Here is a 21,751-nt window from a genome sequence, read left to right on the forward strand (position 1 = left end):
CCGGGCATATGCTGGAACCAGTCATAGCACATGGTCACACCCGTCCCGCCTGCGCCTGGAGCTCCTGCCCCCAGGACTGCCATGGGGCGGCAGGTGGCAGCCGGCCCCGTCTCTCTGTGGCTCTGCCTGGCCCTCTCGCTGCTCACCGGATCGGCCCCCCGGGACCCAGCCGCCCCGCCGGGGAGCAACCCCTCAGGAGCCCCCAGCAGGCGCCCCCGGAGCTATAACCATCTGGAGGGTGACGTGCGCTGGAGGAGGCTGTACGGCTCCACCCACTTCTTCCTGTGCATCGACAGCAGTGGCAAGGTGCAAGGCACACGGTGGAAGGAAAGTCCTAACAGTGAGTATGGAGAGCACCGGGGTGGGAGGGTCCCCAGGAGACATTAGGGGCCTGTGCACCAGGTAGCAGAGGCTAGTGGTTTGAGCACTGGGCTGGGAGCCAGGAACAGCTCCTTTCTAATCCCTGCTCTGCCTCTGGCTGCAACCCTGGGTGCATCACTTTGCCTCTTTGTGCCTCAGTTTCCCTGTCTGTGACATGAGAGACAAGACTTCTGGGGAGGCTTGGTTAATGTGTGTAAAGGGCTTCGAAGGTGGAAAGCTCTGTTATTAATGGTCCTATCCCCATCCCCTGCGTCCTGATCCTTCCTACCTTGCTGGTGGACCTGGTCTTTTTGCCTGGATGTTGGGAGCCTGGGTTCCCCCAGGTTCCCACTCCCATCACAAAGGAAAATAACAGTAAGAGAGTCACCCAGCTGGGTCATTACAAGCATGTTAACTCTCAGAGCTGTACATAGGCCAGGGGAGCATCTGTGTATAGGGGTGCCAGAGTGGGGAGGTGGTGTGCTGGATACACTGCGGCAGGAGTTTTTTCAGAGGAATTTTTCTGGGATGACTTAGTCTGGCACAGATGTAACCATAGCGCACTGAGCATTTTCCCATCTTGAAGTGCTCCGCAAAGGTGGGGAGGTGTTGCTAGCCCCAATTTGCAGATGGAGAAACTGAGGCCCGGAGCAGGGAAGCGACATACCCAAGGACAGGAAGGACGGACCATGCATCTCGGTGAGCGCAGGGGTTTTCAAAGACAGGAAGCTCCATTTAAACAGAGCTGAGGAGGTTTGGCTCTAGATGCAGCCCTGAAATGTGGGGCCGGATCTAGGTTTGGATTCCAGTTCAGATTCAGGCCCATCTCTAGCGGAAACTCAAGTAAGGCCTGGACTTTCAAAAGTGATTAGCAGCAGCTTGAGCTGCTTCAAAGAAGCCTGATTTTCAGAAGGGACCTGGGCACCTGCTCTCTAAAAATCAGAGTTTTAAAGTAGCTTCAAGTTGAGTCCCCAGACGCACTGAGTCACTTTTGAAAATCTTGCCTTAAGTATGCATGAGAAGACCTCCTGCAAGGCCACCGGAAATCTCCAATTCCCCCTGCATCCCAGCCCTGAGGCCCAGCCCCTACAGTCGACACCGGGCCTCACCAAGCCGTCGGGACATCAGCTTCTTGTCTGATCGCTAAAAATTCTCTCAAAGTTCCCTGCAGCAATTCTTTGCCCTGTGATGGAGTCGCCTGTCCAGCTCCGTGCAGCGATGAGCGAGCGTTTCATTAGATCACAGGGTCACTTGCCTGCTGCTAATGAGGGTCAGGATGGGCTTGTGACCTGCGGCTCAGGGGACCTGGGGCCACTTGCCAGCTCTGACACTGACCCCTTGTGTGGTCTTGGGTGAGGCACTTTAAAGCCCAGATCCTCATTGAGATTTAGGCACCCAACTCCCATTGATTTGAATGGGACCCGAGCTATATACCTTTGAGGACCTGGGCTTTAATCTGTCTGGTCCTCAGTTCCCCATCTTTTACTCTGTATGTTAGCACTGGGGGCTGATCTTGGCCTTAGAGATGCTCTTGTAGTGTTAATACTTAGGCAAATTGCTCTTAAAATGAGTTGGGCTTGAACCAAATTTCTGTTGGAGGGGGAGGCTCAGAATCCAGGTCTGACTCTTTGCAGACTGAGGCATCCTCTAGTCCTAACACCCCTCTGCTACGTTAATCCTGGCCCGGTCCAAGCTTGCTTCCCGGACGGCTGGAATTCTGCCCAGCTCTCTCTGTGCAACAGACCGGCCCTGAAATGCAGCAAGGTACTATGTGCATCTGCCTTTGTGTCAGTGCCCAGAACTGCATCCTAGTTAACACCAGGAGGTCTGGGCAGATGCATGGAGGCCTGTGTTCATTACAGGAGGCCAGAGAGTGGTGTTATGATACCTTTGCACAGGGCCTGAGGTACTTAAGAGTCAAATATGAAGGTGAGGCCACGGCCCGGAATAGAGCGCAGCCTTACCCCGTCGGACAGCATTATGATATGACATCTCGAGTGCATTAAGGAAGGGACAGGGAAAATCACAGCAAGGAGATCAGGAGCATAACATCAACAGCAAAGTCACCTGCATCCCACAGAGAGGCGGTATGGTACAGCAGCACCCTAGATTTGCCATGATGCTAGAATACAGTAACAACAATAACACAGGATTAGGCCTTTCCCTGGGGCATGAAGCTGCCACTTTGCCTCCTCCACCGGCCTCTAATCAGGAGTTCCCCAGGGCACCAGCAGGAGGCGGGAAGAGGCGGCTAGTGACCCCTGTAGCTAGTAGAGTTTCAGTTCATCAGGGTTGGACCGTAAATATTTTCACTGTAGAAGCAAAGTCCTGATCAATTCCACTCTCTATCTGCTCTGCCAGTCCCCACCCCTCTCCCATTTCTTGATAACAGCGCTGCAGCTCCTGGCAGGACTTGGCACCCAAGTGCAGCCGCAGAGACAGGGATGGGAGGCTGACGGCATCTCGAAGAGAAAAGCCTGGAGTCAGGAAAGCCCCTGAGATCTGGACGCAATCCGAGGGGTTGGCTCCTGCAGGTTGCACCCAGGCAGTTCTACTGACCCTAACGAGAGTGGAGTCTAGCCCAGCATGGCTATGTGATGATTAACATGACCCAGATCAGCCAGGGTTACCCTTCCCTGTGAGTTTGGTCGAGTTTATTATTGGTGTGACAGTAGCACCTGCAGGCTCCGGCTGAAATCTGGATCCCATTGTGCTGGGAACTGAACAGACAGAGAGACCCTGCCCCCAAAGAGTTTACAATCATAATAAACAAGACCAACAAAGGACGATCTCCATCGTACAGATAGGGAAACCGAGGCACAGAGCAACGGGACTGACTCCATGCAGGGGCCCAGTTGCAGAGCCATGTCCTTCCTCTAAAGCTGATGGTTGCAAACACTGAGGGCCCAATTGGGATGATTGCATCACCTTTCACTCCTGCCAAGATCCCCTAGCAGGAGTCGAAAGCTTGGAAAGGAGCAATGAGAGCAGAGCAGTGACTCCATATCAGTCCTGGCTAGCAGCATGGCCTGGGGTGATTGTGGGGGGTGGGGGACTTTAGGCAGATGCTGCAGCAGCATATGCTGTCCTGGAGCCTCCCGAAGGGAACTTGGCTAGATCAGTTTCTCCTGTGCAGCCCCCTCTGCTAAGCCTGAGGCTGGCCAAGGCGGGATCTAGCCTTTACTGGGGTGGTGATTTTATTGGGCTAGGGAACAGAGCCACTGGCGGGTTTGAACTCCCAGGACAGAGCCAGCCAGGACTGAGAGCAGAGCAGCTTGTGTTATTTTTAGAGAAGCAAATGTCCTTTGTTATTAATAGGAACAACCACAGAGGATTGTTAAACCTGACTAGGGTTGCAGCCACCTAATTAGCTTCTCACCACCTAGGTTGTTTGCTGGCGGTTTCGCTCCGACAGTGCAAAAGACGACTGGTTGGTTTCACTTGATTCCAGCCAGCGCCAGGTCCTGGCTCCTGGGCATTTGTGCAACGCTGCGACGAGTTGGTGACAAATGCCACAGAGGAGGGGGTAAATTTCTCTCCCCCCGGGAAAAGATCTGACCCTTTCCATTTTAGGCAGAAGCCAACCACTAACTGAGGGGCTGAAGAAAAATTTTCCTATAAGTGCTTGCTACAGGGTTTCATGCACCTTCGTCTGAAGCAGGCGGTGCTTGGGCCTGTTGGAGACGGGGTGATGGGCCTTTAGTCTGATCTGGTCTGGCAGTTTCTGTGCTCCCATTGATTAGAGGCTTCGCAAACTCTGGTTTTCGTAAAATGCCATTTTCATCCTGACCATGTTCCTTTAATGGCCTCGATGAGCCAAAATTATATGCAAAACAGGGACAGAAAATGTTGCTTAATGGAGACAAGTTTTGCTCATGCTAAGAGATGAAGTGGTGTCCAGCTGAGTGTGAAAATCTAAGGGGGACGTTCTCACGAAAGAGAGAGTCCGGGATCTTCCTCATGTGATGCCCCATCCTGGCTCCACCTCCACACACAAAACTCTAGTGCTGTGGTGCTTTAAACGTGGACTCCCTGGCTCATCCTGTCCTGAGTTCACTCCCGCTGGTAACCTGCCTTCTTGAGGAGGACATGGACTAGCACCACTTGAATGCTGCCTGCCCTCCAGTGCCTTCCTGCAATCCCCCCCTTGGTGCCTGGAAAGACAGACAAATCCTCCCACAAGTCATTGGCGGGGGGGGAACGAGAGAGCAGCTGGGCTGCCTGCCGCACAAAATGGCCTAGGATATGTCCCAGGAGCGCCGCGGCTTTGCAGCAGTGTCACCGCTCACCCCTGGGCTGAGTTAACCCAGACTCAGCTGCTGATCCCCCTGCGGTGCTTCCACTGCCCCGGGGGCTGCCCACCACAGCAAAGCCTGCCTTGGCTGTGAACGAGGCTGCTAGTTTGTTGCGACGGGTCCGTTCACCTGCGGCTATGGCAGGCCGTTGTGGCGCAAAGCAAAGTAAGGAGCCTGCTGGCTGCTTCCAGAGAGAGGGAGACTAATCTCTGTCCTAGCCAGCAGGGGGTGCTGCGGGAAACGTTCTGCCCTGTTGGCCAGGGCCAGAGGATGTGGCTAGAACCCCTTTGCCATACAGATCTGTAGCTTATCTCCGGTTCTAGAAATGAGCCTACCTGTCACTCCAACTCCTTTGTAACAGCTGCTGCAGCCGCCCCACCTGGGACCATGTTGAATGATCCTTTCATGTGAAATAATTTGGCCTACATTTTTATTTGTCCATCCATCCATCTGTCTGTCTGTCTCCTATGGCGTCTGGAGCCTTCTCGCTTGCTCAAAGTTCCTCCCAGTTTCCCACCCACCTCCTTTACCCTGACTGAGGGCAGCTCCTGACGCTTCTCCTATCCTCATCTGGGCTCCATCTGCTCGGTCGCCCCCGGGAGCTTTCCCCCTCTCTCTGGAGAGTAAGAGCACGTCCTCCGCCTTCCCCCCATGCGGGGCCTGGGGCGATGGGGGAAGAATTCTGGTTTGCCGGTGCCGGCCCATCAGGGCAAGGGGAGGTTGATTGCAAACACACCAGCTGGGGGAGCATTGAGTGGGGATCTAGACTCCCTCCCCGGCTCCCAGCCTCTGCAAGGGGGGCAGGATGCCGGGTGCCTTCCAGTTCCCAGCCAGCTCCCCCAGCCGTGAAGTGCAATCGGAAACAATAAAGAGCCAGGTGACCTTTGATCCTCAGAGACTGCCAGGCTTCCTCGGAGCTGACCTCGTTAATGAAAGACTTCCTGCCTTGTGATCACGCATAGGCGCCAGCCTGCCCTGGCCATAGTTGCGAGGGATGTTTGGGGCAGATCTGGCTAGGAACTCCGGCTGTATGACAGCAGATCAGGCGGCAGCTGGGAAAATGCACCTGGGCTCTCTCTCTTTGTGTCTTTTAAGCCGCCACATGCGTGGCTCCATCCGTGCATCGTGCGGCACCCCCTGGAGGGTCACTGCAGCCTGCACCCGCCCCTTGCACCTCCCCCGTGTTTAGACGGCAAATCTTGGGGGCAGGACCAGTTGCCCAGCGCCTGAGTAGAAGGGTGGACGTGCTGCTGGTGCATCTCCTCGTGGCTTTGTTCCAGTGCTCCTGGCACAGGGGGCTGCTCTTTGGCCAGGGCCCTATTTTGTTTCCACCCCGGAAACAAAAGTCCAACACAGCAACTGTCCAATGTTGTTCTGACAGGTTTGCAACCCACGACTCTGGGCCCTGTGGTCCGGACGCACCCTTGTCCCAGGGTAGTCAGAAGCCCTGATCCCCTTGTCTCTGCAGGTTTTTTCCCCCACCACCTTCCTTGGTGGCTGGTAGAGAAAGCCAGGCCCTTTCTCTCCTCGGGGTGCCAGCCCAGGGAGCGTGTAGTAAGCAGCCTGGGTCTGTCTATTCAGACTCATCCCCTGCTGCCTCCCACCGGCTTCTTCCTCCTCAGGGCTGGCAGCAGGCCTTTCCCCACAGCCCCTTCCTGGGCCAGCCAGGCAGCCGTATTTCCCTCAGGTGCTCCAAGGTTTCAGCCCTCACCCTTCCTTCAGGGCCATACGCCCCATCATCCTTCCCTAATGCTCGCCAACAAATCCCCAAACCACAGCTACCATCCCTTCCCACTCTCCTCCACTGCTCCGCGCCCTCTCCTTCCTCTCTCATGGGTCTACCCCAAACTGAGGTTCACCTGATTCCTTTCCAGGTGGCCTTGCTTAATTGACCCCCTCCAGGTGCCAACAGGGAGCCGATTGAGTGCCAAAGCTCCCAATAACCCTCTCAGTGCCAGCGTGGGGTGTATACTGCCACCCAGCCTGGCACAATGGGGCTCTGATCCCTAGCTGCTCCCGTGATACAAGGAACAAATGGGATGCTGTGCTGAAAACCCCACCTGCCCCGACGAAAAGAGATTTGTCAGTGTGACGGAGTGGATTTCACATTCTCTCCTCCCAGGGCTGCCGCCAGGAAGGGGGATGCTTCTGTGGCTCATGGTAGAAGTGAGTGTGTGTGTGGGGAGGGTCTTTGTCCTCCTAGAGCAGCAAATCCACAGAAGAGGATAAGAGCTGTAGGAGCTGCCAGTTAATAGAGTTACTCCTTTCGCTCAAGCATTAGAGGTGATGCTGCTAACGAGGCATGTGGGGAAGGAGACACCCTCCCAGGGAACCACTGCTCTGGAGAAAGGACACAGAGAATGGAGATTCCCCTCCAGAACTGAGCAGTCCCTCCCTGGCCTCCCATACCTGCATGCTGTGCAGCAGAGAACTTGGTCGTGTTCTGAGCGGGAAGACGTTTGCTTCCAGACCTGCTCTGCTGAGACCTGTTACCCGGATCAGAGCTGAGATGGAGGCGGCATGAGGCTCCGGGGGACAGATTCTCCTATGTTCATAGTGGCTGTGAGTTGGGAGGAGCGGCACAGAGAAGGGATTGGACGGGGATCCTGGAAAGGGACCCCATTGTTTTTTCTCAGTGGGGTTTGAGCAGTGGCCTGCTAAACCCAGGAGTGTGAGTTCAAGCCTTGACGGGACCATTTAGGGAACTGGGGTAAAAACCTATCTGGGGACTGGTCCTGCTTTGAGCAGGCGGTTGGACTAGATGACCTCCTGAGGTCCCTTCCAACCCTGATATTCTATGCTTCTATGATTCCTCTGGGTTTAATAAGAGAGTTGAGATTTCCCAAGAGCGTAGCATGGTCTAGAAATCTGAGCAAGCACCTGCAAGCGAGAAGCTCCTAACCTGAGTGCCTGGCTCTGATGCTGACCTGCTGTGTTAGCTTGGGTGACTCGTGGCCCCATTTGTGCCTCAGTTTCCCCAGTTGCAAAATGGGACTGAAAATACTTACCTCACGCCCCAGGGTGTTGTGAGAACTAGCCATCTGCAAAATGCTTCAAGATCCTCGGGCCCCAGCCAAAGGCAACGTGAACTCAAATCACATGCCTGGGCGAGCAGGTTGTGCTAAGGACACTGAGTAATGCTGGCTGAGTAGATCACTGATGGCAGTGCGGCTTCCAAGTGCCAGCGTGGGGGGCTGTGAAGGAGTCGGCGGCGCATGTGGGGAGCTGTGCGTCTGCACAGAGGCTCGATACGCCAGGGTGTTGGCCAAAGCAGGAGCGCTGGTAAACTGGAGATAGAGTTTCCTGAAATGGCACTGGGTGTTTCTGTTGTAAACCCTGCCTTGTCTAGCCACATGCCTTTCGCATTAGTGCCTGTGCTAAGAGATCTGCCAGCCAGACACTCACCTCTGGCCAAGCACAGAGCCAGCCCCCAGGCTAGGTCCCCCCCTCTCCACACACACACCCCTACCTGCTAACCATCCACGGCCCATAAATCCTCCCCCAGCCCTGTTCACACATGCACACCACTCCTCCAGCCGCATTCCCTCCACTTGCCCTCACATCCACCCACATTCCCATGGGTGCACACCCTGTGCCGCTCACCTCCTCATCCAAACACACACCCCGCCTTGCACTGAGCCAGCCCCCTTCTCTCTCATATACACACAGCCGCACACCTCCACCTCCATTCTCACACGTGTGCAGGCGTGCATGCCCCTCCATCCATTCACCTAGACACACTGCACCTTTGCAACCCTGTCTGTGCAAAGCATGTTGTGTGTACATGTGCAAGTTATGTGCGTGGCATGTACATCTCCATTGCATACATAGCGTAGTGTGTGTATAGGGGCAGGGTACGTGTGTAATGCAGGCCACATGTTATTGTGTATATGGGGAGAACATCTATGTTTATGCATGTACTGTGTATATATGCATGCACGAGGCAGAGCATGTGCCCATGTACGCACCCCTACCTTACGCCCATGCACGTATACACGCCACAGATACATCCAAGGCTGAATCTTCTCTCTCTCCTTGGAAGGTGAGTCAGTGGGTTGCAGGCTGACACGAGGAAGTCGTCCGGGACCGGCCTGGGGGGTCATGAGGGATGCGGCTCACACAGCTAGGACACTGCAGGCGTTTCCCAAGAGGAAGGGAAAAGAAGCAGTTCCGAAAAAAGCAAATTCAGCCCTAGAGGCACTGGAGAGCGGGGGAGAATTGCAGTTTTACCATTTTAATCCCTTTGGTTCCTCTTTCCTCTCATCTTTTTGTGCCTTTTTCCCCACCTCTGCCACTCTGCAAAAGCAGCCAGGAGCTAGTGTCAGGCTCTCTGCTCCCCATTTCCCCCGGGCCCCCTCAGGTGGGAGTGAATGTAACAATTAACCCTTAGTCCCTGGGGCTGGTTCTTCCCAGACCACACAGGCACTGGGAGCTGAGGAAGGACCCCGGGAGGGTTCTGAGGTGAAAGAGCCTGGGAGGAGCTAACAGTGGGGGTCTGTGCCCGAAGATCAGGAACCACAGTTTGGCTAAACGCGCAACCCAGCTGCCAATTAGGGGGGAATAAATCAGGGGTCAGCACAGGTCAAAGACTGACAATTTGTTCCAGCCAAGTGGAGGTTTTGCTTAGATCCCGACTGCCTGGCTCTGGGGAAGCAGCTGGTCTCAAGGGAGAAGGGGAAAAGAAAATCACTCAACAAAACTGGACTTTTCCCCGCAGGGCAATCAGTCCCCAATGTTCATCTCCTTGCCAGCGTGAAAGGACAGCCATGGCTGTGGCTAATGCAGCCAGGTACCAGTTGGGGTGGTTTTGTTCTTTGCTGTTCCGTGGGAAGGACAGGCCTGATCTCGCTGCCCGTGCAGCTTGGGATCAAAGCACTGGCCTGTTTTTCAAGCTGGGATAGAAATCCCAATTCCCCAGCCAGTGCCCGAGACGGTAACCGTGCTTTCCCTTTCATGCAGCACCTTCCATCCCAGGAGCTCCCAGCACAAGTTGCTGGGCTGGTGGAGAAGTGGAGGGGAATTCTCTCCCCTCTAAGGACTACTGGGTGAAGTTCTCTGGCTTGCGTCAGGTGGGAGGTCAGACGATGGCCCGAAGGGCCTGTTAAGTCTCATCCCAGGGATTTTATTTGCTGACCATGAGGCACCAAGACCACTATCTGCCCTGGGTCACACAGTGTGGGAAGGAGGAAAAGAACCTAGGAGCCCCGACTCCTCCTCTGACTAGCCTGCAGACCTTCCTGTGCTCACAGCAGCTCTCGTGGCTCAATTGTGCTAGGCCTTTGGGACAGGCCAACCTGACCCTCCGGCTTTCCTGATCCCTCCTTGGTTTTGCTCATGCTGGTTAGACGCGTCCCAGATCCCTATAAAAAATGGCAGTTGTGGGTCTCCTGGATTTTGTCCAGGTGGTTCTTGTGCTGCAACGTGACGCCTGATGTTAGCCGGCGGGATATTTGAAAGGACCAGCAGCAGCTCTGGGTTGGTTTGGTCACGTAATCCCTGTTATTTTCATTGTTTGATTCAACTGGACATCAACTAGCTTGGTGTGGGAAGAGCTTAACCGCACCACAGCATGGCCTTGTGCCACTGTGTAGCAGAGGGCTAGCAGTGAGCAGAGCAGCGTTTGCGCATTTGCCCCCCCCCAAGCGGAGCTGGGAAGCATATTTAGGAGGCCATTTTTGCTCTTAATCGTCTCAGCTATGTGGGTGAGGCATTCTCTGTAGGTAAGTATACAAGCTAGGAGTTAGCCCTGGCTGTATGGGCTGCGGGTCCCACGCCCATTATTTTCCACTCAGGAAGACATTGGGCTCTAGCGAAGCATTGGTATGACCGAGATGGAACTATGACTACACGGTGAGATGGTTTGCTCAAGGAGGGCTGTAGCAGAGCTGGGAACTGAGCTCAGGTCACCTATCCCATATCCCAGGGTCTAAACCCCCAAGGCCGTTGAGTTTGTCGTGACTAACAGCCTGGAAAGTTTTTGAGTAACTGATCACATCATGAGTATAAGTGGGTCTAAGGGAGTCTAGGTTAATTATTATTAAGCACCTTCTCTATCACATCTAACCCCAGCTGCTTGTCTTCACGGTCAAGGCCATTCATGGCCGATCCCCACCCAACCTCACGTTTCATTCTCCGTCATCAGCTCCCGGCTCCGACCAGCTCAAGATCCCAGCCTGTTACATTCCCCAAACAAGCCCCGTTGTGCCTTCTCCCACGCTGCCCCCTCTCTCCCTGGAAACATCCACAAAGCTCGCTCCTGATCTGCCTTCAGACCACTCCTCTGCTGTGATTCCCACAACAAACCTGAGAGCATTTAAGCTGCTGGTGTGCCTAGACCGCTACTTTTTATGCTGACCAATATTGGCTCATTGTTTCCGTATATTCCCCCGTATCTGTATTCCTCTATTTTCTCTGGTCTTGTACTCCAATTGCAAAGTCCCTGGGGCAGGGACTGTCTCTTTATTCTGTTTGCACAGTGCCGACCACAACGGGTCCTGGCTTGTGACTGGGGCTCCTGGGTGCTACCTCGACACATACAATAAAGTATCAGAGGGGTAGCCATGTTAGTCTGGATCTGTAAAAGCAGCAAAGAATCCTGTGGCATCCGTCGAAGTGGGTATTCACCCATGAAAGCTCATGCTCCAAAACGTCTGTTAGTCTATAAGGTGCCACAGGATTCTTTGCTGCTTTTACATACAATAAAAACAACATTATGGCAGCAGCCAGGATCAGGCGCCTGTAGTGCTTGGCGCTGTACGGTCACAACCATAAGCTACATCCTCTGCCTCGTTAGGGAGCATCACTGAAGTTCGGAACCCAAGGTTCAGCTCCAGAGCTTGGATTCAGCCTCATCAATGCAGGATCCCAAGGCCCCGTCTGCCACTGAAATTCAGACCAGACCTTTTAAATTTCTGTTAATGAAGGGGGCAGGTGGGTGGGAGGTTCTTTTCCAGAGGTGGCGTATTTGCGTGCGTGATGTCTATGCACCAGGGCACCCCTTGAGCCTGTCTCAGCTTCAACAACCCAACCTGCTGTCGTGAAAGCCACATCCCTAGAATGTTCCCTTCCAGTGGCTGTCTGTGAGGGCAGAACCATTGGGGTGAATGGGCGTCTATGGGAAAGCTTGCCACCAGAGAATTCCTCTGGTGCCTTCAACAGAGCCGGGTCCTTTAGCCAGCTAAGAAGACGAGAAAGGTCAGTTAGCGCGCAGCTGCCGCTGTTTTGGAGATAAACCTTGGCCTCTCTCGCCCGTGTTGAAACCGATTTGGGTTGGAAATATCAAAAGCCGCCTGTCGGGATTAAGGGGCACCTCGGCCCAGTCCCTGCTCTCGAGGGCAACTGGAATTCGTCTCCTTGGTTGTGAGCATTTTAAAGAAAGAAAAAAAACATTGATACAAACTGTGTCCTATTGAAGCAATAACATTCCCGTCGAGCTCTGTCCGCCTCAGCAGATAACTCTAGGACGGAGCAAAGCTGCTCCTGGCACATGAGAACCAGGCCAACCCCGAGTCCCCACTGGAAGCCAGAAAAGAGTGGCAAAGTTTGGAAAAGCTTTCACCTGACCAACCAACCCCTAACAGTTTGTGTTGAGGACAGTCTGATCTCTTTCTAGCCTGATCTCACTTCTTTAGGAGTCAACCTGGACATACTGCTCCCATGTAGAACGCAAAGAGAAGATCAGCTCCCGCACGGCCATTGATGCAGAAGTCAGCAGGAACCTTCTGCGGAGCAGTATGTGGTACAGACCTCGGTCCCGGCACTGATGTTCGCTCCAGCAGAATGTGATGGAGCAGTTTAGAGCAGAAGGCAGCATGTGCATCTGGTTGATGCAGAACTGAATGCAGTGACATGTACCATTAGCGGCTGCCTTCGCCACACGTTAATATCTAATTTGTATCTACTGGCATATAGAGCTCCCCCAAAACGTAGACAAGGCACCATCCTTTTGGAGCGGCCATTCACATTCATGCCCAGTGCCAATCCCAGATGAACCAGGGCATATCAAGGCTGACAGCTATGTCCTCAGAGAGCGGCAGCAACTCTGGGATCAAGAGATGAATTTCAGAAGCCCTCACTGACCTGCTTGCAACTTAGGATGCAGATCCTAAACTGGGCTACAGGCTGCTGACTGCATGGCCCAGAGCGGCTACCACAATGCAGAAAGATGGCTTAGTCCAATTTCACAGATTGGGAGGGCGGGACAGTGAGGCAGAGGGTCCCACATGTGGGGCAGGAGTGCATGTTTAGAAGGTTGGAGGGTGAACTGCAACACCTTGGTGCCCTCGATGATGCAGCCGTTAGAGGGCTGAGCAGGTTTGTACGTGCCACAAGTTATCGCTCCGTGCCTCAGTCTCCCCATTTGTACAAGGAGGATAATGATACAGACCTCCTCTGTAAAGCACTTTGAGATCTACGGATGAAGAAGCTTCATATAACCACTAGGTATTAACATCATAAAAACATCATAAGGGCTTTTTCTGCGTTCAGGTATAGCCCTGATTCCAGCATCAATTGGCAGCCATTTGAGTAGCTGGCCCTTAAGCACAGACAAGGGCAGGAACTGTTTGCACTGATTAGCTCAATCAGCGTCAACACGTGCTTGTGATCGGGACAGTCTGGTATGCTACATTCGTTTTCTTCTTTGTGCATTCCAGGGTATTCTGTGTTGTCTGAGCTCCTAGGGATAGAGGCTTTAGGGCAGATCCGCAGCTGGCATAAAGGTGGCAGAGGGGTAGACATGTTAGTCTGTATCAGCAAAAACAACAAGGGGTATTTATGGCACCTTAGAGACTTTATTTATTTCCTGGGCTAAAGCTTATGCCCAAATAAATGTGTTAATCTCTAAACTGGCATAAAGTCCCTGTAGATCCATTGAGGTCAGTGGAGTTCTGCAGCTTCACACCAGCTGAGGATCATCTCTTGAGCCAAAGCCAAGGGAAAAGTCAAAATTTCTAAATATCACACAATGAAAATTGCTAGATTTCATTTCCAAAACATCGAAACCACCTGATACGGAGATATTTTGACTGTGGTTCATTTTGTGCTATATTAAATGTCTAAATGTTTTGACTTTGGCCTGTATTCTAAATTATACCGTAAGAAGTTGAAACAATGAAGTCAAAACGAATCGCTTCAATAATTTCCTGTTCAATGTTGACAACATCGCTACGTTTCCGCCAATTTCGGCGAATCCACAGTTCCTGACGGAAAACTGGCAATGGAAAATTCGTAAGCAGTTCTACTGAACACGCTGTCAGCTCTCTACACATAAGGGTGGGCAACCCACAGAAACTGGATTTCCCTCCCTTAGTGCATATGGATTGGAAGGATGAAGGCCCCAGAGCAGAGCTCTGCAAACCCAGTCTCCCCTCCAGCTCAGTATCAAAGGGTCTTTTTGTTTTGTATTGGGACGGGAAGGAGAAACCTCTCCAGGCCTGGAGGAATTGAAAGGTGTCTCTGCTGTGGGCAGGGACTTCCCCTTTTGCGCCTAGTACAATGGGGCCCTGGACTATCACAAGACAAATAATGAATAATAATAAACAAACAGCACCCAAGCATTGTTGTCAAGCTCTGAAGCAGTGTAGGGCTTACCTTGGCATTTCTCAATGGACTCATTTGTGATCTTACACTGCTGAAAATCGGGTGTCACTCCACTGATCTCCAGGGAGTGACTCCAGATTTTCACTAGAAGAACCAAGATCAGAGTTTGGCCCAAGAGGTCCTCAGTGAAATTGCATCATCTGTCCCCACTGCCCCCCATCTACAGCCCAAAAATCCCAACATGGCCAAAGTCTTCGCTTAGATTGAAGCTTTTCGGAACACGGCTTTCTTCATTGTGTGTATGGCGGCCTAGCAGAGTGGGGCGCCGATCTCCTGCAACACAACTGATAATTAGGAAGCCGTGTTGCCCAGTGTCTAGCGCACCGGACTGGGAGTCAGGAGACCTGGGTTCTAGTCTCATCTCTGCCCATGACCCTGCCAGTCGCTACCTCTCTCTGTGCCTCAGTTTCACCTCCCACCCATTGTCTGTTTAGATGGTAAGCTCTTTGGTCATGCACTGCTGGTTATTCTGCCATCCCTCCTTCAAGCTCTCCTCGGCCAGGGGGTTTCAATGGAGCAATTTGTAACTCAGTCACTTGTTGGTTCACTTTCCAGCCTCAAGTCACTCCCCTGTCAAGTGCTCTGGGGCAAGAGAATAGCTTTTATTGGACCAGCTTCTGTTGGTGAGAAACACAAGCTTCTCTGCATAAAGCAATACCTTGTTAGTCATGTGACAGCAGCTGTCTGTCTCTCAGCATCCCCATCAGCCAGAAAGCTTTGTCTTTAACCATGGGAGGCATTCAATTAACTCAAGCATCCTGGGGACTGTTACTGGGAAATCAAAGGTCAGGCAAGGTGGGCTAACGCCTGCATTGTGCATGTGGGGCAGCCTCACTGACAAAGGTCCAGCCCAAACCATCCACACACGGGTGCCCTTGACAGATTCCAACCTAGCCAACTGCACTCTGCCTCCCTTGGACAGTTCCAATTGGATGAAAGGCTTCTTAGGTATTGAGTAGCATTGCTGTAATAAGTTGCTAAAAGTTGCCACCTTCCACCCCAGAGGTGGCTGCATTTCAGTGCCGGGCAATGCGATACCTTCCGTTGGCGCTCGTACAAAATGTGTCTCCACAGGGCTTTGCTGGCTAACAAAATGAAGCGCCTGGGCCCTGTGCCATGGCAGCCCAGCTGTTTTCCACACCCGCTTGCAGCACTGTTGCACTCTCCCGATTCAGTGCCCCGAATTCTCTGTCTCCCCGCAGGCATCCTGGAGATCCGGTCGGTGCGAGTGGGCGTCGTAGCCATCAAATCCGTGCACACGGGTTTCTACCTGGCCATGAACAAGAAGGGGAAAGTATACGGGTCGGTAGGTAGCAAGCTGTTTTTCTCTCCTTACAGGGTGCTCTGTGGGGAGCACGGCTTGTGGCTTCGTTCTGGACCAGGGATCAGACTGGTTGGCTGGAGAATTTGGGATAGAAGCTAGCAGGACCCTGCTCGGCCCAGCACGGCATTCAGGATATCGTGCCTGATGCTGCCAAGTCAGCGGGTGGGTAGCAGCTTAGAGACAGGCAGCTTGCTGGAAGGAAGCCCTCACTGCTGGGGACCGGCAGCACGTTGCTGGAACGCTCCGACTCCTAGTCTCCCGCTGTAACCTCTGAACTCCATTCTCAGCCAGGAGCTGGGGATAGAACTCCTGAGGTTCCTTACTCTAGCCCCCCCCCCGTCGGACACCCCCCAGCCACACCACACTCACAGCCCCGTTTCTGTCTCCCCAGAAGGAGTATAACCCCAACTGCAAGTTCAAAGAGCGCATCGAGGAGAACGGCTACAACACCTACGCCTCGCTGCGCTGGCGGCCCGGGAACCGCCCCATGTTCCTGGCCCTCAACAGCAAGGGCAGGCCCCGGCAGGGGGGCAAGACACGGCGCCAGCACCTCTCCACGCACTTCCTGCCCCTACTCGTCTCCTGAGCCGCACTGAGGCGGGGTGGGGGGTTGTTTTTTTTAAAATGACTTTTTTTGGGTGCTATTTATTATTTTTTGTTATGAAGAAGGAGATGGGCTCTCCCTCTGCCCCCCAGCCCAGGGAGCAGCGCTGACCCAGAGTCGGGATGCCGGCTCCCACTTGGCTAGAACCGACTCCCCGTGGACACAGGAAGCGGAATCATCCTGCGGGTGTCACCCTGAGCGCTGGCAGCTCCCCCACCAGCAGGCCCCCAGGATCTGTGGGCATAATGCACCAACCATTGTTCCCCCAAAAGGCGGACCACGGATGGAGCGAGGCTGAGCCACCCAAGTGGGAACGGCCAGACACTTTGGGGTTGTTTTTGTTACACGACGTATCAATGCAAATGTCTACAGTGTCTGTCTATAAGCAGCCCAGGCAAATTAAAGCCCTGTTCTGTACTTGTACAGTAGCCAGGGGGCTGTGACATTGCTGGAGGGTGAGGGGTAAAACCTCCGCAGTTTTGCTCTTCTGGGTTCTCGGTGCTGCATCCGCTGGGCTTTGGCAAAGCCAAAAGCGCTTGTCCACAACTCATGCCTTTCCCAGACAGCGTGGACGGCAGCCAGTTCTGGAACATGGCACAGCCACGATTGCCTTCGATACCTTGGTCAAGTGCTTTGAGCTCCAAAGGTGTCCAATGCTCTGTGTGCGAAGTGTTAGCTAGGTACAGCACCGAGACCTGTCATGGAATCTGTCTCAAAGAGCAAAAGCTAAGCAGGAAGGAAACAGGGTGCAGATGGTTTGAAAAGAACCAGCTGCTCCTGCTTTTCTGAATCCTTGTCGTGTGTCCCCCTTTCCCCACCACTGCAGGGCCGAAAGGGCTTTAAGCCCTCCCTGCAATGCTCTGTCACAGCACCATGAGGACGTCTCGTGGCCAGCATAGAGCACGGCTGGGCTCAGATTGACAGCACACAGCTCAAAGAAGGGCACAGGCCCAAAAGTGCATGAGCTCACTTTGCCCTAGGACGTTGGGTCCTGACGGTAGCCCAGTAAAGGGATCAAGATGATGGGGCCTTTCGACCCTCTACAGGGTGGCTCTAACTCACCACCTAGATCCTCAGGACTCATGACCACCACTGGGCATCCCCAGTAAGGACCTAAATAGGTCAGTGCTGAGAGTGGTCAGATTTGGTCCAGGTGATGAGCTGGTCTCAGCGGTCAGAGTAGCGTGGAAGGGGCAAGAAGCAGGAGAAACAGAGCTGACCTCCCGGTGGTCCCATTAATATGGGTACCCCTCTCCCCCATCCACAGGCAACGAGCCGAGAGAAAGTGAAAGCCAGGGCTCCATTCAAGCACTTGTCAAACAGCAGGAGACTCCACCAGGGAAGGGTCGTCAGGACACTGCCGTAGCCAGAGATAAGATAGTGAGCGAGTTTGGGGTCCACTTACAGCCAAACAAGTCCCAGGAGGCCAGGGCAAGGCAGCCCGCCTAGCTCATTAACGGTACTGCGGAGGCATCTCGCTTCACGGCACAGATAACATTCCCAGAATACACCTGGATTTCATATGCCTCCTCCGTTCCTCCACAGATAAGGACAATCAGAGGGAACCAAAGGGCTCCCAGGTGCTGAGAGGACTGTGGTCTCAGCCTGTGTTCACCAGGTTACAGCCCAGCCTGCAATCCCTGCCCTACGCAGTGGATTTCAGGCAGGGGGAAACAAGGCCTGCCACAATGAAAGCAAGACACCCATGCTTTCTTCTAAGCATCACTACGCAAGGAGTCACCCTGCTGCTCCATCTGTATTCGGGAGGAAATTCCCTTCTCCAGACCTCAGCAGCACGAACTGGCGTAGTGACTGGATTTCCTACCCCTCGCCACTCGCAGGCAAAGCCCTGCCGGAAGAACAACTTCTCACCCAAGGCCTCTGTGCCGGAGCAGCGGCAGACTCTGCCCTTCCGGCTGGGCTTTCCGGTTAGGCGCAGGACATGCCGACAGGAGAGGGGAAGCCAACAAGGTAGGTCTGAAGCCAGGTGGAGAGAGGTGCTGATGGGTTCTAAGTGCTACGAAGAGGTGGTTCAAAGCTGATGGCTGTGTGTGCGCTCCTCGTACCTGCGAACGGCGCGTGGGTGCCAGCTCAGCTCTGTTGTTACATCCAGCGGGTGCGTGCCCCCACACGCAGTGCCGCACGCTCCCGTTTGTAAGGCTGCCCAACCACTTGGGAGTCTCAGCATCTTCAGCACAAGGAAAAAACGTGCCAGTTGCTCATGCACCAAGCATTACAGAATGACTTGGAAGGTGGGCTGCAAACCGACGGGCAACCCACATCCTGGACTCCAGCTGTGACCCTGTTGAGGAAAGGAGTTGTGATGCAGCAGCCCTCTAAGGGATTATCATCTGGGATACAGGAACATTGACAGGCCCTAGCTGAGATCAGGACCACGCTGTGCAAGGTGCTGTACATACAGTGACATCCCTTCCCCAAAGAGCTCACAATCTAAATAGACCGGACAAAGAGTAGGAGGGGAAACTGAGGCACAGAGCAAGGCTGTGACTTGCCCAAGGGCACACAAGGGGTCAATGGCAGAGGCAGGAGTAGAACCCAGATCTCCTGACTCCCAGGGTCAGAGCTGTAGCCTCTACACCACACCGCTGCTCCAGCCTGACCAAGACATTCTGATCCTGGGTGTATACTAGACGGGCTCCCCTCTGACCTCTCTCGGATGCAGGAGAGCGACTTGCTCCTTTGTGCTGGTATGTGAACTGACCTATCTTCATTTTACTGCTGCCAGCTTCTCACACGAGGGTGTTGGGCTGTGCCCAGGACATCAAAGACTCCACTGTGGAATCAAGAACAGCTGCCTGATGCTAATCACTGCGCTTCCAGCTGAAGCAGCACCTCCCGGAGCAGGAAAAGAAGGAGGGAAGTATAAGGCCACGTCTACACTATAGCATAAAATCGAAATTAAAACCGGTTTTATAAAATCGATTTTATGCATCCACACTAGGGCACATTAATTCGGTGGTGTGCGTCCATGGTCCTAGGCTACCATCGATTTCCGGAGCGGTGCACTCTGGGTAGCTCAGTAAAAGAATGAGACCAATAACTTCGATTTCCGTCCACACTAATCCTAAATCGATATAGTAATATCGATTTTAGGGTTACTCCTCTCGTTGGGGAGGAGTACAGAAATCGATTTTAAGAGCCCTTAAATCGATTTAAAGTGCCTTGTAGTGTGGACGGGTACAGCGTTAAATCGATTTAACGCTGTAGTGTGGACCAGGCCTTAGAGGGGAAATCCCTAGCTATTTAGAAGGAATCAAAGTCAAGCTCCAAGAGCAGCCCAATTTCTCAGTAACTAAACAAGTCCAGTGGACTCAAGCCACCCCATCAGACTGAGACAACAGCTTCCCTACCACAGCAGCATCCTCTTACAGAGCAGGAAAGGCCACCAGTGATCCCGTAGGGAGCATGAGGCTCCTGATCTCCCCCACTACGAGACAGGTCGGGAGATCTCCGCTGCAAGAGAAATCTATTCGCCCCCACTGCCCATCTCAGGGATTAATGTTGGAGCGCAGTTCTGGCCAGAGAAGCGCACGCGTGAGACCCTCTCCATGAGACCCCGAGCCAAGCACAGTGGGATAGAAGTTTTAGATTTTATTAGTTGGTTACATCCCCAGCAGGGATTCCAGCCCCCAACCAAAAATAGTTCCAGAAAGTACCTTATTTTGCACATCACCCAGTTTAAGGCACGCAGTGGGGCTGGTCTGAGTGACTTCCACAGCCCCATTACTGAACACTCAGATAATCTGACCTCCTCCAGCTAAGGCATCGCCTCCCAACCACCCTCTCAGGTAGGACAGTGCTATTACCCCCAGCTTACAGAGGCAGAGAGCTCAAGGCCCAGATCCCAAACCTTTACGGATCTGAGCCCAAGGCATGTGGCACAGCAGGGAATCAAACCCAGGTATCCAGAGTTTAAGGATAGTATTTTAGCCACTGAGTCATGCTTCGTGTGTCTGAAGGAAGCTCAGTCCTTAAAGGGCCACCAGCTACAGCGCTGACTCGTTTCCTTTGAAGAAAACAACCGGGTGAATGTAGCGATCTCGACGCTGTCTGGAACCAGACCTAGCGCAAGCCCGGAAGTGTCCCACACGGGGCTCTGGCCAGGCACAGTTCTGCAACACCCTTGTTAAGCCAGGTTCTGGAGAATCAAAATTGCGCAGAAACCACCAGACTTGTTTGCTTAGTCACCAAACCAGATTTAGAACTGGTCTGTGCTCAGAGGAAAAGGTCCCGCATTAACCCCATGGTGCCTCTTGCTAAAGAGAATCAGGTCTCACACCACCACGGTTAGCCACAAGGGACTGGAGAGGAAACCCTTGGGAGCTTTCTGGCAGTTTGTGAGACTGTGTGTTTTACAAACATGAATGAATGAAGCTGCCCTATACCTGTGTGGAGTAGGTAACATCCCTATTTTACAAGTGGGAAGAGATAGCAAAGGTGTCCGAGGTCTCAGTTGATGGCAGAGTTGGGTATAGAACCTACCTCTCTGTCTCCTAGGCCTGTGTTTTAATCATGAGGTAAATGCTTCCTCCTGTCCATCGTGGGTCTAAACCCACTCATCCTCAGAAGCAAGGTCAATGGGCTATGAGCACGCTGGCCATCAAGCAAGGCAACCCTGGTGACAAAATTCCTTCCTCACCAGCTGGCTCAGGACGTTCCAAACAAACCACCGACCCTGATGCCCCGTCCCGAAGACACCAGCCTTTTGAAAGAGCAAAGGAACTTCCCAACGACCCTCGTCCACGTGGCAAGTGCAATGAGAGAAACATTCCAGCACTGCCGCTCAAGTGTAGCTCCCCTGGACTTTGCTGGATTAGACCCTGCTGCGAATCCCAGGCATGCTCTCGATGGCCATGCGCTGCACTCACGGTTGGGCTTTTTCTCCAAACATTTTAGCAGCTCCGTCCTCTAGCAAAATGGTCTAGTTTTTCTTCTGAAACAGTTTAAGAAGAGGTGCTAGACAAACATGCATCCTCCTTTGGATGATCTTAAGACACAGACCTGTGCTTAAGGGTTTCCTTAGACTCCCAGCACAGCTGAACTAGGATGGACCAATGCCCTGCACATGACAGAGCGTAAAGAACTGGAGGGAACAAATACCCTTCTGGATGGATTTTCAGCACTGATTTTCTTAAGGACTCAGAACCGAGCAGCATCCCATTGAGAACATCTGACCACTTACCTAGATGGGAGCAGAATTCTTTGGAAAACCTTGTCCTTAATGGGAAGGGGTGATGTCATGATCTAACTCTCTGGGAGGACACGAGGTCCCCACTCCTGATTTGAGGCTTTGGGTGCTACCACAGCCATCACCACTGCGTGTTTAAACACTCCCTGGGTTTTCATGGCTCCTTGATGTCAGGAACAACCTTGAAGTTGCTCATCTTCCACAAAGCTGGGCTAGAACCATCTTGCCGTAATGCATCTTTAGCAGATCTATAAAAGGCAACATATGGTGCACAAGGCACCTCTGTGAGCATCTCAAGAAAGATTTTGAAAGTTGGAGATGTCGGAGTGACCTTCTAAAGGAGATACCTGGAGTCCCAT

General features: G+C 53.1%; 1 protein-coding gene across 1 annotated transcript; it reads left to right on the plus strand.

Moving 5' to 3' along the window:
* Positions 1–81: 81 nt before the first annotated feature.
* On the plus strand, positions 82–16,165 carry FGF22 (fibroblast growth factor 22). The gene is made up of 3 exons (XM_050934174.1): positions 82–340; positions 15,458–15,561; positions 15,971–16,165. Exons 1-3 carry the CDS (start codon positions 82–84, stop codon positions 16,163–16,165), a joined length of 558 nt encoding a protein of 185 aa, XP_050790131.1.
* Positions 16,166–21,751: the final 5,586 nt, after the last annotated feature.

The sequence above is a fragment of the Gopherus flavomarginatus genome, chromosome 24 (assembly GCF_025201925.1).
Source record: "Gopherus flavomarginatus isolate rGopFla2 chromosome 24, rGopFla2.mat.asm, whole genome shotgun sequence".
Classification (NCBI taxonomy): Eukaryota; Metazoa; Chordata; order Testudines; family Testudinidae; genus Gopherus; species Gopherus flavomarginatus.

Excerpts from the sequence above, each read along its gene's own strand:
- FGF22 (XM_050934174.1), top strand. The coding sequence starts at position 82 with ATGGGGCGGCAGGTGGCAGCCGGCCCCGTCTCTCTGTGGCTCTGCCTG. Across the intron at positions 341-15,457 it reads GTGGAAGGAAAGTCCTAACA|GCATCCTGGAGATCCGGTCG; the intron begins GTGAGTATGGAG and ends GTCTCCCCGCAG. Across the intron at positions 15,562-15,970 it reads AGGGGAAAGTATACGGGTCG|AAGGAGTATAACCCCAACTG; the intron begins GTAGGTAGCAAG and ends CTGTCTCCCCAG.